The sequence below is a fragment of the Protomyctophum bolini genome, assembly GCF_963924005.1.
Source record: "Protomyctophum bolini genome assembly, chromosome: 19".
In the NCBI taxonomy this organism is placed as follows: domain Eukaryota; kingdom Metazoa; phylum Chordata; class Actinopteri; order Myctophiformes; family Myctophidae; genus Protomyctophum; species Protomyctophum bolini.
This window is the reverse complement of record NC_137880.1, coordinates 30,007,781-30,027,780: the sequence shown is the minus strand read 5'-3', so window position 1 is coordinate 30,027,780 and position 20,000 is coordinate 30,007,781. Positions and strand designations below refer to the sequence as shown.

The window sequence follows — 20,000 nt, the reverse complement described above, 5'->3', positions numbered from 1 at the left end:
TCCCGCAGCTGATAACACGTCTATATCTGCTCTGTCTGATACATGTGTGAATGAGTGGCAGTATACTACCGATGCTAATGTAGCGCTGTCCATAACCGGGACTGACAAGACTGGCAGGTGTTGTGTGTGCTTGTGTGTGAAATACTGTACGTACACACAGACACAGTTCAATGAATGTGCATGTGCCAGCGGGGCTACAAACTGAGTCATGGCTGGCAGACCGCAGTAACCAACATGACGTGTGCGTGTGCGAGCGTGTGTGTGTGTGTGTGTGTGTGTGTGTGTGTGTGCGTGCGTATCAGAGAGTGTGTATGTGTGTGCATGCTTGTGATATTCATCTGTCAAGCGCCCTGCAGTTTGACATGCGGTCACCGAGAAGCCCTGACCTTTGGCTATGCTGCCTAGCAATTTACACACACACACACACACACACACGCACACACAGACACACACACACACACACACACACACACACACACACACACACACACACACACACTCAGAGGAGAGTGAAGGTCAGTTTGTGGGAGGGGAGATAAAAACGGAATAGTAAAGGAGACGAGGCTGGCAGACATACAGCTTCATTCACTGTGGCTGGGCAGATACAATGTATCCACTCAAAGCACAGAAACATCAACGGATGTGTGTAGCTGGCAGTGAAAAGGTTAATAATGTAGTAGTAGTAGTAGGTGAGAAAATTAGATTGGATGAGGCCAAACCAGCCTCAAATGGGAAGGTCAGGCTAATGAGACTAGGTGGGTGGTGTGGGGCGGCGCTAGAACATGACACGGAACTAATATATTTTATGATGAATGATGGCACCGCTCACAGGGTCTGGTCACTAGAAAGGGTGAAAGAAAAACTAGATGTCCAAAAGAGCTAATCAGATGACTGGAGGAGGGCGGTTGGTGGTGTCCTACCTGTGACGTTGATAGGGACAATGTCTGTGGGCACGTTCTTGGCCACCTGCCTCATCTTCTCCTCCGGGGTTGGCAGGGGGGGGCGGGGCCTTTTTCCACGCCGCCTGTCCGTCAGGCACGTCCACGCCGTCCTCCTCCTCGTCGTCCCCGTGGGGGGTCTGGGGCCTCATGGAGAGCAGGGACTTGTTGTCCTCCGCCGACGAAGCCGTGGACTGCATGGGGGGAGGGAGAGACAGAGAGAGGAGGTTAAAATGAGAGAGCCTGATTTAACCTTGTTGATCAACTGTCTTTGAGATTGGGCTGCAGGCTACACACCTGAGCCTCTGAGGAGAGGACAGGTTTGAGTGTGAGTGAGCGAGCGTTGCACATCTGTGGCTGCTCTCTGTTTACTACTAATCTTCTTCAGAGCAGTTGAGCGCACCCAGAGACACACACTCATGGTTTATTATGTATCGAAAGGCTGTGACCTTTAGAAGCCGGGGGTGTAGTAAACATGTTCATGGTCAATCACACCCGAATGGTTGCATGTGCGCACAACACACGCGCGCACGCACACGCGCGCACACACACACACGCACACACACACACACACACACACACACACACAGAAAAAAAGCTGAGGTTGAGAGATGAGGGTGAAAAACAGAGCGAGGAGAGAGCGAACCACTCATGCATTAAACTGTGTTCACTTCACGCACTAAGAGCTTGCATGTTTGTCCACAGAGCAGTAAGTGAGCAGTAACTGGTCTCTGCTGCCTGGCCTGGCCTGTGTTAAACTGATTTTTAACAAACTGAAAGCGGTCACATTTCTTCAGTCTTTAAGAAGCACATTAATCAATTCAGCACAGAGAGCATGCGTGTACGCACATCTAAAGAATGTATGATCAGTGGATTAAAAGGATGGGATTCTAAAGACTCATTTATCCCATTTTGGGCGGGAACCCCTTTTGGTGTTTTAAACAAACAACGTTATAATTGAGCTATTGAAAAATAGCAGATCTACAAGCTCATGCAAAAAAAAGAATGACTCAGTCATAAGTGCCAGGTGCCAGTGCAGAGTATAGGTTTTTATACCGTTCAGACTATGGGTTTTATGGGTAAGTTTCCCATTGGCAGCCAATCATAAAAAAGTATCCACTGAGGTCGCTAGTAGAGAAGTAGCAAATGTAGCCCAGGCGCTTTTCAAGCACCTGCCAAAAACTATGTTGGCAATAAATAAATAATGAACTTAAATCAGCCATTTATCTTCCCGTGCAAACAGTAGCCCAGTATCTCCTTTTGAGGTTACACTTTGGCTTAATGGCCACAGAACAACAAGATGCAGTGGGGAGGATGAGATGGAGAAAGAAAGAAAAGAAACAGAAAGAAAGAAAGAAAGAAAGAAAGCGGGGACGATAATCTATTTTGGTATCAAGTTAGGCATGGAGAGGGTCGCTGGTCGGGGCATAACAGTCACAGAGACTCTTAAACTGTCTGTAAAAGACATACGTTGTAACAAAGGGCATCTCTTTTGTGTACCACACGTAGATACAATACAAACTATTACAATGTAGGAGAGGAGAAGTGATGAGACGAGAGGAGAGCAGAGAAGAGAAGAGGGGAAGGGCAGGGAGTTGAGGACACTGTAAAACAATTCACAGTCCATCCCATTACACAATCATGTTCTGCCAAACAAGAGAACAATAAATTATTTCTCCATGTTTCTCTCAATTTCTCCTTGCTACTCTCCCACTTTGTCTGTCCATCTGCCTTCCCTCTCTCTCACGGGACATTATCAGGTCTTTTGTTTTGCCGCAAAGAACAACAGCTCCACCAAGTGTAGAGGAATACCAACACAGTCTCAGTGTATATTCCCCAAGGAAGTCTGCCTGGTTTAAATAATCTAGATGACAGACCAGCCATGACATGACATGACATGTCAGCAGAACATACATCAATGAGGAAGAGAAGAGGGGGACAGGCACAGAGCGGAAAGGCTCAATTATTTCATACATTTTCCCACCATTTTCTGGATGCCATTCAATACGACACCTGCTGATAATAAGTTATGACAGCCAACCAGGTCAAGCCACTCTATAGCTGAATAATTTAATGTTTTAATTCAATTCCCATGAAAAAGGTATCAAACGACTGATAAAAGACACGCACATCCCATATGCTGCTGGGCTGGGTGCTGGATCAAAAACGGAACAGTAGAAGAACAATAAAATCTGCACACACGTACTATATGCTCCCATTGTGGAAGGTCTGAGGAAGAGCTCCAAACTAAAAAATACATTTCCACAAATGGGAGCATAATATTTTATTTTTATTCTATATTAATACAATTCCCAAAACACCTTGGAATTATTATTAGTAATATTATTATTAGATTATTAGATTATAATAATTATTATTATTATATTCATATATATATTATTATTATTTTATTAACTTTTTGGTGGTTCACATTTTCAGACTGTGCCTCCTGTACTGGCAGAGAGGGACATGACATGTGTGAGCACTTCCCAGTCTGGCCACTGGAGGGCAGACTGATACCACCCTGAAGAGCACAGGCGGTTACTGTAGCACCATGCTGAGTCAGCAGTGGCCAGCATTGGCCAGGATTGTGTCCCCCTCATGACCAGTTTACTGCAAGCTCCAACACTTGGCTAGTGATAATTCTTGGACTTGAGTGTGTATAAATTATTCCGCCCAAATGCACTCATTTTGCTCTGAGCCTCGGACATGAGCCAAAACCCTAGGACACGTCGGTTGGTGGTTAATAACCATGAGCAGTAAGCCGGTTAACATAGGTTGGTTAGCAATCTTCAACAGTTCCGTGTAATGTCAAAACAATGGAAAGGATTTGGGAGAGAGACGATAATTTGTCCCAGTATTGTTTTCTCACCTGGCTGTAACTACATCATAGCTAGCTAGCTGATGGTATAAATATGGGTTAGGAGCGTTCACTGTTGTTGTTATTGTCGTTTCTATGAAAATGGCAACGAGTGAGGTGCGACCAATTTGATTCATGTTATTCGTGTGTGTGTGAGGTGCATTTGTGCGCTACCAGTACCTTCTTGTCGTTGTCATCATCATCTTCGTCACGCAGGCTGCTGGTGGAATCTGCAGGGTCAGCGAAGGTGGGACCCTGAGAGTAATACTGGGAGCTCCTGAAGCCATCCTTCCTCAACTTGTCACATTCTACAGAGACGCAGAGAGAGAGAGAGAGAGAGAGAGAGAGAGAGAGACAGGAAAGGAACGGATTAATACAAGGACTGAAAACATTTGAGAACCAGTATACTAGTTGGACTCCTAATATGCCATAGTGTCATAATAAATAATTGCCATACATATTCTGAAGAAAACCAGGAGATTGACATTCAGTAAGTGGGTGTTATGATAAAAATAAGAACATTATAATGGTGTGTAAAGCAGAAAATCTAAAATTTGCTACGGACAAGACCACATGTTGGTGACCCCTGATAGCGAAGCAGGCTGTGTCACTGTGAACACACTCCGTTCACGACAGCAGCTTTATTTCAGTCAAGGTCGCAACTCTCAACCCACACGTACTGTAGCATAAACACTACATTAAACTATTGGAGACGTGTGCAACACTGCTCAACAGCTCAGTAAATTAATTGGTGTGAATCTGCGTAATGTAGATAATAATGCACAGTAACATTCTCAAGTGTCCATTTATCCATTTGTAACACAAACGGACCTGGATTCGGTTACATTTTGTACACCCTCGGGAGTTCAATGAACACAGAGGACTTTACTGTGTGTGTGTGTGTGTGTGTGTGTGTGTGTGTGTGTGTGTGTGTGTGTGTGTGTGTGTGTGTGTGTGTGTGCGCATGTGTGCGTGTACTGTATGTGTGTCACACGATAGCACACCTTGTCACACCCTGCCAAGCTCCCCTCACATCTCTGATAATTATCTCCTGGTTTGATGGCCGTTCGTTTTTGCGTGTGTGTGTGTGTGTGTGTGTGTGTGTGTGTGTGTGTGTGTGCGCGCGCGCATTTGAACATGTGTGGCACACAAGAGGGGGTATCAGTTTCAGCCTGCCACACACAGATGGTGGAAGCTTCTCTCCCTATGCTCTCTACCCCTCCTCACTCCTCTCACTCATTTTCCATGGCCCCCCTTGGTGTGCCCACAGCTACCAGGGAATCCTTTGTCTACTCCCTTTCTGACTAATTGCATGTTGCATGCAACTCGTGCTACTGACACGGCTTCACACACACAGCAGAGACATTTGTATTAATTTGATGAAGTTAATTCTCTGTACAATGTTAATATGTGCAAGGACATGTCAATGTTTAAAAGCAGACACTTCAATATCTATTACATTTGCATGCCATGATGCGCCTGTGTTTGTACAGTGACAAATATTACCCCCCAAAGGAGTGAGGATAAAATCATTATTATATCTATAAATATCTGTGTGTAGGGCGTAGGGTAGGCCATATATCATAGTGTCTCCTACCTCACTCTCTCCTGTGTACTACTGTTCACTGCATGTCAGTATTCATGATATTTACTCTACAAATTAAAGCTCTGTCCTCACACAGTCAGTTTTGTGATCTTACATCACTGATGCATGAATGCTCCATTGCGGTGTCATCTGAAGAATGGGGGGGGGGGGGGGTACCAGCATCAGTTATATACGTGTTATTAATGGTTGTGTTCCTTTGAGACGCCCCTGTGCCTTTCATGTGTCATATATGTATTCCCATGTAGCTAATTACAGCCATTCTCTCCAGAGTGAGACGGCGCTGCATGAATAATTCTGTAAGTAGCTAATGGGGCCTAATGGGGCTGGCATAGGTACAGTACATACTGTAATAGCAACATGCCGGTGCTGTGGAAGGGCTTCTGAAAGGAAATAATTATAAAATATCAATTATCTACTTAATGATACCTATTTAATTAATTGTGAAGCGTGTTTTTGTACAGCCAGGTATATTATATAATAGAATCGAAAGCAAAAATAGACAATCTACAAGATCAACACAACATTGCGCGATACCATGTAGATCAGCTAACATCATCTATTCATCTATTATACTGAATTTTCGATTAACTGTTACACCCCTCATTGTACAAGGCTGATGATGAGTTCTAACGTGATGATTGGTGTTGCTTGATTGGAGGTTGACAATTTAACAAATGAATACATGCTCTAATGGGTAAAAGACCCATTGTGAACAAAGGACGTTCTCGTAAATGATTAAATATTAATGCATTGATATATGTGTTATAATAGCCATGTATAGAGACAAACTATGAGTCCTAGTATGTACATTTTTACCGGTATTGAGTCCAAAATTATTATTTGTTTTGCCTTTTGCTTCCATTTATTTGGAATTGGAACCTAAGCAGTTGAAACTTTAATACAAGTAAAGTTGTGGGTGTGACTATTCAATCACAACATGCATTGACTGAACGGCAAGTACTTCTTCCACAGTGTTATCGACATATCGACCGCTCCGCCGTTATGCAACCCAGCTGAACAATCACCATGAGTCACCTGCACATGCCACTACCCATGCCCTGAAACTCAGCCTGAACGTATATGCTTTTGTTCGTGAGCATCCCCATCTGATTGGTTATGGATTATTGTTGTTTGCGGGGCAGATGTCACACTCTAACTTCTGAATATGCTTGTGTCCACGCCATTGGCTGCAATGACTTGTGGGAGAAGGGAATGAGAGCCATTTATACTTTGTGCTGTCCCTTTGTTTGCTGTTAATTACAAACCCAAACTACACCTTGTGGAAACACACAAGGTGCGACAACCCCAGGGGTCCTTGAGGGTCTCCTGCTAAATGATTGTTAGTTAGGAACCAAGCGAGGGCCTGAGTTACGGGTCTGTACTTGGGAGTGTAAAAGTGTCCACTGTCAGAGTTAAAGAAATGTGGGTCTGCGTAATTGCATATCAAACGGAGAGTGCTTGAAAAGAAAAATGTGATGGGCTCACAACAGGCCAGATTAGGCACTCTCATTGGACACCTGTTGTTGTGCTGGGCAGCTTTGAGAAGGACCCCTGGGTTTGTATGTGTGTGTATGTGTGTGTGTGTGTGTGTGTGTGTGTGTGTGTGTGTGTGTGTGTGTGTGTGTGTGTGTGTGTGTGTGTGTGTGTGTGTGTGTGTGTGTGTGCATGTATACCTGCGGGAACATCAATATTGCAGGACATAATGCATGGTGTATGCGCTTGTGTGTCATATTTCAGAGTCAGGTGTAGCAACACACAGGAACTGGGCACAAAGAACTACAGTGTGTGTGTGTTTGTGTGCGTGTGTGTGTGTGTGTGTGTGTGGGGGGGGGGTTATCTTAGGAGAGGTGACTCAGTCTCTGAAAGCATTGGGTTACAACCTCCATTGTGTCTTTTTGACTGTCTTTCTTTTATCTCCCCCATTATTACTCCTTTTATCTTTCTGTCAATGTACCTTTATCTGCCTCCCTCATTATCTCCTGACACACCATGGCCACTGAGCATGTAAACAGCAGGTTTGTGTGTGTGTGTGTGTGTGTGTGTGTGTGTGTGTGTGTGTGTGTGTGTGTGTGTGTGTGTGTGTGTGTGTGTGTGTGTGTGTGTGTGTGTAATACTGTATGTGTGTAATACTGTGTATGTGTGTGAATTCCCAGTGAAACAGGTGCTGGGAGTTCTCTAGCTAGCAGTCCTGGGATGTCTGTGAGAGCGTTAAAGGTCTGACACCATGTTGTGATGCGACCGGTGTGTTTGTTGGGACAACACTTCAGACCTCTTCTCTAAACGTACTGGACTAACAGGAAGAGGTTGATCTCACATGGGCGTGCGCTGTGCACCTAATATCAATATCTTTACAATGCCTGGATTTATGTGAGTGTAATGTATTGCTGCTGTATGGAGAGCCAACAAATGACATGAAAAAGGTGTGAATTAGCGACCAAACGTCGCTGCGTCAGTAGAAAATTTCAAATTACAATTTCTAAATGGTGCCCTTTGTTCCTGTCTGTGGAAAGGAAAAAGTAATGCTACAGCTATAAATGACATTCTCTAGACAATAAGGTGCTTCAAGTTTTGTGGTTGACAGTTTCCTGTTTCAGAAGAACATAATACTCTAGAAGACTCTAGATTAACACGTCATTGCAGATTTCCAATCACTGGAACAAAGAGCACAGTCTGTCCACTGCTTTTAGGCCATAGTGTAGTATATTATGTACACTATGTTCAGTTGTTCACATGGATTACAAATTACATTTCTGGTGTGAATGATTTGTTAGCAGATTAAATCTGTGCTTTACTTAACCACTTCAACCCCAGCATCCGTATCGTGGCGCATTGCGAGCTTGTCGATCACGCATTGTCAGCTAAAGCTTTCCCCACAATAACAGAAAACCGGAAAATACCCTAGTATAGAGTCCTGAGGGATACCGGTCAACCATATAGGGTTCAAGCGGTTAAGCACTAATACATGAAAGGGAGCGCTACACCAATATTAAATGGTGGTCTTACATCACTGATACATGAACATGATGCAAGACCACAAAGCGCCTGCATCAGATTCAGAACTTCAGAAGCGCTTTACTATGTGCATTACGTTCACACTTTCACACACACATTTACACAACGATGTTAGAGGAAACCATACAAGTGTCTTGTTCAAGGACACTTGCCAACGCCAACACAGGGGGAGTCAGGGATCAAAAGAGGGAACCTTCCGATTCCCTACTCAACCTCCTGAGCCACCGCCAACCCCAAGAAGATATCACAATATTTATCATTTAGACAACAAAAACCATCGTTGGGAGTGCTGTTATCGGAAGATATCGGCATTCATTAAAACGAGAATGATTCGAATCAGCCAAACAGCAATATGAAGTCATAACTTTGGAGGAGAGCCCCTATCACTTTCTCTGTGGTCAGACTAGACATGTCCGTCCGAGCAGCAGCATGCCATCCAGTCAATCTGTAATGGTGTCTTACCTCGCAGGGCGGTCTTTAGGTTGACTTTGGCCTGACGGTGGAGGTCTTCCACGCAAGGCGGCCTGCTGCCTGGCAAGAAGACGTTCTCCTGCTGGTGCCAAGGTGCGGTGTAGTGAACAGTCCACTTGCTCTCCTCGTCCAGGTTAGACACAGCTAGAGAGAGAGACACAGACAGAGGGACATGAGGCGTCTGTTGCAAAGTATGACTTTGGGCTGTGAGAGAAACAGGTGTTAAAACACATTATGGAAAGGTGATGGTTTGAGGAAAAGGGGGGAGGGAGGAAAGTGCTTTGTATCCAGGTGTCAGTATCAACACGAACAAGCTGACACTTCCGTGTGACATCACACAGTGGGCCAACCGAGAAGGAAGAGAGAGAGGGGGGGGGGGGGGTCATCATCAGCATAGTGGAGGGAAAAACTCAGCTCAGCAGCTCAAAAGGCTACTTCTCACATAAAGATCTGGCTAATGTGTCCTTATAGAAACTGAAGTAAGACAGGAGAAAATATTGATGTTTCCAAAAAATAACCCATACTGCCCTTGAGGTCAAGCTGCACAGTGGCCCATTTGTTGGTCGTTTTGGGCTATTACTGTCCAAACAACCGCATCTGTTCAACAAGTCAAACTTATACCAAGATCAAGATTTGAAAATGTATAAGTGATGGCCTTGTAAACATACCAAACTTCTTTGCAGAACTGTGCAAACAGATAAAACAAATCAAACAACCTAAACAGACTAAGAAATCCCTTTGTAGTGACACATGCATAAACGATTCTTGCTTGATTCTTGCTTGAAGCCTGAGCATTTACACAGATCCACATTTATCCCACTGAAAACGTGCCTTACCCAGAGTGCGTAGCCAATCCAAAGTAGGCGATCGTGGATGAAAAATTATCTCCATAAATACAAGTAGACGTATCACAATGTGTCCTCCTGTCCTGTCCTGTCCTGTGTGTCTTTACTACTTTAAACAACCTCAGCCTCACTCTCCATCTGACTGACCAGTGACCACTACAGTGAAAAGATTAAGAAGAAATCTCTGGAGGAGCAACCAACCAAGGTGGAAGGGGGCGGGTTAATGAAGAGAGAGTGAGTGTGTGTGTGTGTGTGTGGGGGTGTGTGTGTGTGTGTGTGTGTGTGTGTGTGTGTGTGTGTGTGTGTGTGTGTGGGGGGGGGGGGGGGGGGGGGGGGGGGGGGGGGCTTTCCTCACAGGTGCAAATGAGCCGTAGCAGGATACATGTGTGTGTTTTGAGGGGGGGGGGGGGGGTCATTCACACAAAGTGTAATGGACCATCAAGGGACAGTGTGAGAATGTTTGTAACAACTTTGATGAATGTTAAAAATCATCTGTTTTCGTTGGCCCAGAAATGTCTCATTAGTTATAAAATAAGGCCTACTTGCAGAGGCTACACCAGGCTGCTGTCACAGAACAGCTGCTGTACAGTATAACATTATGACATCACTTTGACCTGGAAGGTCTCTCCAGGAGAGCACAGCAGGCCACTGCTCTGACTGTTTACAGCATAGATGTATCTTCATTCATCACACCATTTTCTCCTGAATTCTGTTCTTACATCAAAGTCAGATGCATATCACCACTGTCGGGCAGAAACCTTGTATCTCACCATTTCTTTTAAATCAATGTCATCCAAAAGTAGCAAGAGCAAGAAATGTACAAGTTTGCAACGTTGGGAGCTTTTTTATGTGGTTCATTCATGGTGTCTGTGGGTTGTTTAACTAACATAAGAGTGTGTCAATCCTTTATATGGTTTAAGGTCCAACTAAAATAATTTATCATGGACAATCAAACATGTGTTGCTTGTTTTCTGTAAATAAAACCCAAAATGATAACATAAACCCAAACAAACAAATAAATAAATATTGAACTAATGAAAAGTATTAACAAGAGCTTGTGACCAATACACAAATACAAGGACATACAAGGTTTCCAACTGACAGGACTATTGCAACCTTTTCTCCTACTGCTTTTATCCTGCTTTCCCACAGGATGCAAACAACCTTACCTGAGGCTATACTATGCTGATATAGTAACCCCAACTATTTGGTATGCAAAGCAGGTTGACCAACAGACAAGCAGGCACCCTTCCTTGTCAGAATGCCTGCGTTGTTATCCGAGCACTTGTGTGAGTGTAAACTGTAAAGTGACACTTTACCGGTGCAACATGACGGTGCTTGCGTATAAGAGAAAGAAATTGTATCTTTTGAAGATAGATGCTTTTTGTACTTTCGTATCGATATTGTAGATGGTATATTATAAATATGTTTTGGATGTATATATATTATAGAATCCCCCCAACACACATACACTTTTGGGCGCCAGGCAGACCCACACATCCACTCAGAATTGTTTTCATGTGTGCCCAGGGAGACATTAGCACATCACAAACATTATTCATTCATGCACTCACCAGCACCACACTACATGACCTCATACTCTAACACACCTTATACTAAGGACAGGAATGGAAACAAGCTTTGTCTTTATCCTTTTGATTATGGTGGGTCAGATGTATGTTACATGTGACATCATTTATGCTTTATTTCATGATCAATAAAGATACTATCAATAATGAATTAGATGTAGTTCTATCATCAAAATTGGAAAAAGCTTGTTTACTTTAAGTTTGTTTACTGGTGGAGAGAGTGTGTGTGCAATGCATGCGCTCGCTCGCGTGCCCGTGTGTGTGTGTGACTGTGTGTGTGCTGATGTTGGGTCGACAGAGCATTAGATAATAGTGAAAGAGCAAGCCTGTCTGTTTCTACTGGGTCGATAGAGAGCGAGTGTGTGACCCACACACTGCCTGCAACCCAAACTGTTAGTGTTACACGAACAAATAATGCTTCTTAAGAGCAATGTTGTTTTAACTACCGTATAAGAGAAAATGAATCATCATGGAGATGGAGGAATTGATGTCAGAGAGACATCCCCAAATGCCTAGTCTGGTGTAGCCTCGATCCCAGCCTTATTCATATGCGAAGAGAAAAGCCTGGTCACAACCTAAGGCAGAGAGTGCATAGCCGAAAGTGTCAAGTCGGAATGTCCGTCGGATGTATTTCCCCCGGATACGATATTTTCCGACAAATCAAAATACTTGTTTCATTCACGGCGAATGTAAACAGATTTGTAAAGCGTCAAGGTCATTTCCTTGAGCTGTAAAATCCTGCCACTTCAGCCAAATTCCAGCAATGCACTCTACAGCGTAGGGCTTGCCCAGCGTGAATCTGGTGTGCTTACAGATACTACTCATGCGATCATTTACTAGCATGGGAACAGACAGTGAAATGTGGGAAAGCCTTTCCCGCTGCCTATGCCGGCAATTTGTGTTAATGTTTTACCCAGCACTTTACACACATGACATGCGTGAAGATAGTGTCACATGGCAGGTAACATTACCTGCCAGATTGTTAAGCACAGGGAGAATATACTATTTGAAGAGGTCACATACTCGTGGCCAGGAAGATATGAGTCACCATGACTGATAGAGGCAAGCAGACGGATATGAATAAATATAATGTACTCGATGAGTTGTCTTTCAACAGTGACATCCTGTATGATTGGACCTTCGGTATCTTGATATGTTTGAGCACAGGGCGTCACAGACATATGCCACCTATGCCAGTGTGATTCAAGATACTGTACAGATACTGGGGTGTGAGTCAAGTCTTAATATTACAACATCGGTTACCTTGTATGGCTTGTTGGTGCCTGCCAGTATGTGAATGTGTCTAATCCGTCCTTCCCAAGCAACTACTCTCTCTGATCGTGTCTTTAGTCGACTGGTTTCAGAAAAGTACAAAAACCAATTCTCTGAAGCAACCCTTCCTTTTTTTCCCGCATACAGAGCACAGGTAGCCCTCCCCCACCCTCATCTCAGACTATGGGGTTGAATAGGATTCAGGACAAAGCCTGTAGGCAGACCAAGGACATGGGGACTGTGGACACAAAGCCTATATTGTCCCCCAGCATCAGTCTCCACATTCACATTGGGCCTTTCAGTGTCACAGTGACCCCCCTAGCCCCCTCCACCACACATTAATGTCCCCAGTGGGCTATGGCGCGAAAGTCTTTCAGGATTGTATTAATCCCTCTGTCCACTGGCTATCCAAGCTCTCCTAGGCACATCAGCAAACACACACACACAGTCAGGGTGATACAACTAGACAACATCTAGGTGATGATCCATGAGTCTTCTCCAGGGATAGATGTGGTCAGTGATATTGAGATATCATGGTCACGCCACATATGGTGGCGTGACCATATAAGGAGGCGTGGGGTGACTAACTAACTAACTGACGGAAGGGAGATGCAGGTTTTCATAGTAAATGCGACCTGCAGTCGCAATAACTGACAGCAAATAAAAACCTTTTATGGTTTTGTAAACTAATTTGTAAGCACAGGCAATGTGAGACAGATGTTAATACATTTACTTATCCCCTTTAATTGACTGTTCCACGTTTTCTTTGGCAATGTTTTCTCACGCCAATTTGAATCGTGTCAGTTTTAATTGCTTATGCCACAGATGCATTGCATGTAGGCTGGGAATACCTTTAAGATCAATATAATTGATCCGTTTTTGTATTGACACCATCTAGGTTTAATCCGTAAACGGGCTCCGGTCACCAATCAGCCAATACATATTGATTTGCACCTCTAACCACTAATTTAAACTGTGCGGCTCAGGAGGGAGAGCGGCCGATGTGGAAACGGAATGTTCCCGGGTTCGATTCCTGGCTCCCCTCGGTCAAACTGTCCTTGAGCAAGACTATTAACCCCTAACTGCTCGGCTACTGATGAGCAGGTAGGTGCCTTCGTATGGTTCCCTCTGCCATCGGTGTGTGAATGTCTGTGTGTGAATGGGTGAATGTACAGTGCTTTGGATGAAAGAAATATACCATTTATACATTTTCCTGGGCTATTCAAAGTGGAGCCCATGCTTTTCTTCAATTTTGTACATGCAAGCCTTTTGGAAAATCCCACCATTCGACATTAAAGATATATGCTAAATAATGAGACAATTTAAATATCTTTGGCCGTGGCAATTAATGAAGGTTGTCTAAAACATTGGGCAACCCTTGCACAACCTATTTATTTGGACAGCATGAGTGACACATTTATGGGTGCCATGGGTGGTGCAAGCAGAGTGCTGGAGACCTCCTCCTAATCCAATATCAATACAGTAGAGTAGCATAGCCCAGGTACCAGCTAGCATGGTGCAGGGCAGGCATGTGCAAGAGAGTGAAAACGCTGAGCTAATGATTAACAGACAGTCCCACCTCAACCATGACTGCACTGCAGCCAAACACACATACCCATTACCCACCCACCTACCGACACACACACCCACACCCACACACACACACACACACACACACACACACACAGAGAGAGAGAGAGTTAGCCTCTAAACACACCTGAGATTAGAGTAAGCACAAGCAGCTTGGTGATCATTAATTAACCAGGTTATACAGTTCCTCACACGTGCCAAAATGACAAGCTATTGACACTGTGGCACAATGCAGTGCTTATACCCCTTTCTGTCAAATCAACCTAAAATTCACTGGGTTATTGGAAACATGACAAACATTACATTTGTCCACATTCAAATGCAATACAATAGAACACAACAGACAGTTGACTGAGTAATGTATATGTTGGGTATAGTAATTGCTACTACGCTAAGCCCTTAAGTCTAGGTTACTAGGTAACAGGGAACAACAGAGAACTATCTCTGTGCTCACTGAAGGCAGAGGGTGCCTCCAGAAAAACTCTGAAGAACACTCAAGAAAGGAAAGTTATTTAACTACAAACATATTACTGAGGTCAATAGTGCATTAAAATAAAAAGTAACCAGGAAATGACAGACCAAAGAGAGAAATTAAATTGGAGCGAAAAATTATGAAAACCTAATCTAAATATGATTTGAATTTTGAAGGAAAATGTTCACCAGTTCATAGTCACCAGTCTAAATGCTGGTTGTTTAAAATGATGCATAGAAGAAAAAAGTATTGACATGAAGTGATCGTCTCTTACCCTTCCTTTTGAAGTATTTAATCACAGATTTTAACGAGGTCCCGATAAACACCATCGTTCCAGGTATGGTGCGTCTCTCTCTCTATCCTAAAATCCTTTCTTTTTTAAGTGTCCTTTTGAGGCACAGATAACGCAGATGACGCGAGAGAGAACACGACACACAAATGAAATGAGTGCTGCTGATCAGTGATGATAGCTCTCCTCTTGCGCTCACATTCTCCCTATGCAGTGCCTAAGCTCCAGTCCGAGTGTGTCTGAGTGAATGAGTGTGTGTGTGCGCCGGCCGGGGTCCTATTCTCACAATGAGGCTGAGCCTCTCCCCCTATCTCAGAAAACAAATGAACACAACCAACCAACCCACCCCCTCCTCCCTCAGGCAGTCAGTCCAGCCCTGGGAGACACACACACACACACACACACACACACACACACACACACACACGCCCACCACATAAACACTCACGCAGCAGGAAGGGTGTAGGAGCGGCCCCTCTGTTCCCCTGCGCTTTGGTTACCAAGGAGTTCTGCTTGCCTCTCCCTTATATTTGCCATCATCAATCGCTCTCTCATTATTTTTTCTTTACACTGCAGGACTCCAGCAGGGATTTAAAACGTACTTAGATGAAACACGCACGCTCATGTTACTTTGCTTTGAAGGATGCACTTATTTCATCCCATCCGTCTCTCTTCAACCTTTCTCTTGTTCCCACTCTCTCTCTCTCCCCCTTTGCTTACACTGTCAAATCCTGTTGATTTTACGGTAACTCTGAGGGTGTACAAATGAAACCAAATGGACCTGTCCTGTAAGGGTCCATTTCATTAAATTAACCCATTAAAACCGGGAAAGCATGTCATTCTAGATGTTAGTGTTGGCTATTCTAAAATAGCAGATATACAAACTCATAGCGTGTCACTTTGTGCCACAATGCGAGCTTGTACATATGCTATTTTTGAACTTTTTTGTGTCATAACTAGGCATTCGTAGAATCGGCCTCAGGTCTTAATGGTTTAAAAATGGATAAATTAACAATGATGGTTTTCTCGAGATGGAGATCTCTCTCTCTCTCTCTCTCTCTTTTTCTGTGTATTTCAAATGGTTGTCTCTCGGCCAGTACAGAAAGCTCACCAGGGGAATATGAGTGCATCTATTAAACGATGGAGGTTCCTCTCTCAGGGAGACGTGTGATATCTCTGAACAACATGTTGCCGTTTTTTTAACAAGCTGTTCCCAGAGGAATACGGCGTTTCCACCTGCATGCAAAGTGCAGTGCAAAACAGACGACACTGGCAAATAATGCAATCACTCGTTTGCTAGCTTCAAAAGAACATTACGTTTGTTTATACTAAACGTCACCAGCTCTTATTGTTTTATTGTTTGTGGATTGTAACACTGTTTTGAGAAGTGCTGTGAGGTTTATGGCAAGTGAATCAAGCTCTCTCACAAATCACACTTCAAGGTAGTGTCCTACTGTATGTCCTGTGTCCTATGTCCTATGTCCTGTGTCCTATGTCCTGTGTCCACGCAATAGTGAGTTTGGGAATATTTTTCTCTATTATTTATTCTCTCGAGTCTAGTGTACCCACAAGCACATACACGCACGTCGCACGCACTCTCTCTCTCTGTCAGTCACGGCCTGCTGTGGCAGCACATGGCCACTGAATCTGTGCCACATGCATATAGATCACACAATCCGCCCTTTGTCCAATCTGCTCACAATCTATCACACAGTGTGTAGTGTACACACACACACACACACACAAACATACACACACACCCAGCCAGGCTCCCATTCAGGCAAACACGTAGGCATACATGCACGTGCATGCAAGACAGTGTATGCACGCTCTCGCGCGCACATTCACAAGGGCCAGTACCCCTCCTTCTGCTACCCTATTTCTTTTCATCCCAAATGAAGGGGGGCTGCAACCAGAGCTTCAATAGATTGCAATGATCGCAAATGATCCTTGAATTTGTGGGTTCTTCCCTCCTCCCTTATATCGGCCCCGACCAGACCCTGCTTTTATCTGTACACCTCTGGAGGGCTGTGTGTAGGTAGGTGCACACGTGTGTGTATTTGTCAACATGTGCACCCTACTGGATAAATAACGTGTTTTTATATGGTTTTATAATGCAATTTTCATGGTCAATAATCAATTCCTTTACATGCAAGGTGATGTCATGTCATATTGACCGTTTTATTTTAGATTTTGAAGTTAATTATCTTTGTCCATGAAGCTTTCAGAAGGTTCCCCTTCCATGACCTTCATCATCCATCATCATTCCATCATCTCAGAAATCTTTGACATCTGAAACATTTTCTAAATATGAATTTAAGCACATGCTACTTGTGTCTGATTTTACTTCAGTCATGCTAGTGTTAAGTAATTCTGAGTAATTATTTGTTGAACTGTTGAACCGTGTGTGTGTGTGTGTGTGTGTGTGTGCGTGTGCGTGTGCGTGTGCGTGTGTGTGTGTGTGTGTGTGTGTGTGGGTGTGTGTGCGTGCGTTGCCCACGCTAGTTGATTGCCCCAGAGCATGTTTGGCGTGGATCTTTATGTCTGGCACGCGTAAAGTATTAAGATAATCTGTGCAGACACAAGGCCAATCGCTCATTAGAGAGCCTATTGTTCTCAGGACAGTGACGACACACACACACACACACACACACACACACACACACACACACACACACACACACACACACACACACACACACACGCAATACACACAGAGTGACAGACCTAGAGGTCAACATCTCTATCTGGTAAACCAAGGATGGCTCCCCAAAATGAGGACACATCTAGGATTAGGGCTATGATCTATCCATTAGTCCGTCCATCCATACATCCTTCCGCCCATCCCAGACAGACGCGATTAAGAGTGGAGATGCTCCCCTCCACCCACCCACCCACCCACCCACCCACTCACTCACCCACTTGCCCGCCCAGACAGTATCAATCATCTGTTCCTACAGTATATGCCAAGCAGCATCTGGAGGAAGCAGATCAACTCACAATGTGAAGCCTGAAGATGAAGTTAATTTATAGAATGGTCAGAGCTCAATTTGGAATTACGATAATACTGATATTGTCTCTTAATTAATTAGGAGGCCAATGAAGTGATGTCTTTGTTGCATTTCTGCATACTATCCTGCAGTCAAACAAGATAAAATCATTAGGTTCAGGATGCCAAACATTTTTTTATAAAGGTGAAATCCAATTGAGATTACAAGATCTCTTTTACGAGATTAGGAGATTAGCCTATCATTCCTGGCTTGGATTGGTTTACATATTGTAGCTTTGGAACCTTTCCATTTTTGTTAGCAATAAATCGAGATGATGACACAAACCAACGAGGAGGAGGTGAGCATACTGTATATATAGGTCATTAAAAGGAGGGATGGGTGTATTGTGAGTGCTAAACAAGTGTCGTTGAATTAAACAAGGCGGCTAATGGTAGACAGCTAATAAACCATTAAGAGAATGATGAGTGCTGCTCCCCCCCCTCCCCTACCCACGAACCCTTTTCACACCCCATATGGAATGCATCTCCCTCTGGCAGTGATGGCACTTGCAACACGTCCACACAGACGTACACACACACACACGCACATGCATATTGGAATTGATGAGGCTCACCTCTACCCTACATTCAGTGAAGGAAATGTCTAATGTCTTGCCCATACGGGAACGCATGTGTGGCTGTGTGCGCATACACACAGTCACACAACCCTCTCCACACCCCTCTATCAGTCAACCAGAAATAACCAATGCAACCCCCAACACACACAGTCACACACACACATGTGCACGCACGTATGCACGCGTGCGTCTGGTCTAGAACAGACAGCTGAGCTGAGCTAAACCAAACAACCGGGACCAGAAACCTTGCTATACCGTGGTATCTTACTTGGCCCTCAGCACTTGGACTGCCTATGAATTAGTGTTGAGAATTGGTAAAATAGGTACATGTACATTCTACGCCCCATTTTGCAATCTCTCTCTGTCTCTCTCTCTCACATGGAAGCTTTCATGACATTATTATTAAAGTAATAGCTCTCTTTCGATTCCCCTCTGCCCTCCTTTTGTGGCGCAGACCTGGTTTCTGCAGAAAGCACACACACACACACACACACACACACACACACACACACACACACACACACACACACACACACACACACACACACACACACACACACACACACACACACACACACACACACACACACACACACACACACACACACACACACACACACAGTTATCTTTGTGCACACGGCCCTGTAAAAAAGTTATACATTAGTTAAATATCAGTGATCGCCGTGCCTGGGTGTGAAATCCCATGCTTTTGCACGTGTGCACACAAACACAGGCACACACAAACGCACACAGCATTGTTTAAAAAAAGTTATGTTAGTTATTTTACATAAATATTGCAGCGTCTGAAAACATAATGTTTATGTTTCTGTGCGATATGGTTTGACTTGAAACTTCTCTTGTTCGAGACTTGCTCATGCACCAAGTTTGAGACTTGACGAGGACGACTGCAGGAAAACCATAATCCTTTTAGAAAGGAACAGAAGCGTAAAAAAAAAAACAGAAACCCTGTATGTCTCTTTCTTGCTCACTGTCCGATCTCTGCCTTTTCCATGAATGAAAATCTATCATTTATAAGCTATGTAGGAGCTATGTCTCTCCCTCTCATTCCTCCCTCCCCTGGTATCTTTGCATCCCTCCATCTCTGTGAATGAAAGTGTAGGGCTAGATAGAAGGGCAGAGCGGTATCTGATCCATGCTCTCTCCTCTGAGATATGGACCAACGCATGAATAATCTATCAGCTAAAGAGAGCAAGGTCAGCAGATACCATATTTCACGGTCTTGTGTTGTTTTTACAAGGAAAACTCTTTTGGTTGAGAGATATACAGTCAGTGTATGTTTTTCAATCTGATACCTACGATCAGCAAATATTCAATATATAATAAATAATAAACCAGTAGGAAATCAGAAGTTTGATTTATAAACTAGCCTAGTGTTTTCGATCAGAAAAACACACACGTCACACACACA

At 43.9% G+C, this 20,000-nt stretch overlaps 1 protein-coding gene across 1 annotated transcript in view; it reads right to left on the bottom strand.

The window, feature by feature from the left end:
• LOC308334281 (NHS-like protein 1) overlaps window positions 1-20,000 on the bottom strand; it is a 69,590-nt gene that overhangs the window by 13,198 nt on the left and 36,392 nt on the right. Inside the window, 4 exon segments of the mRNA XM_080790942.1 lie at window positions 921-1,005; window positions 1,007-1,132; window positions 3,979-4,106; window positions 8,879-9,031. Coding sequence (XP_080647068.1) covers window positions 921-1,005; window positions 1,007-1,132; window positions 3,979-4,106; window positions 8,879-9,031 — 492 coding nt within the window.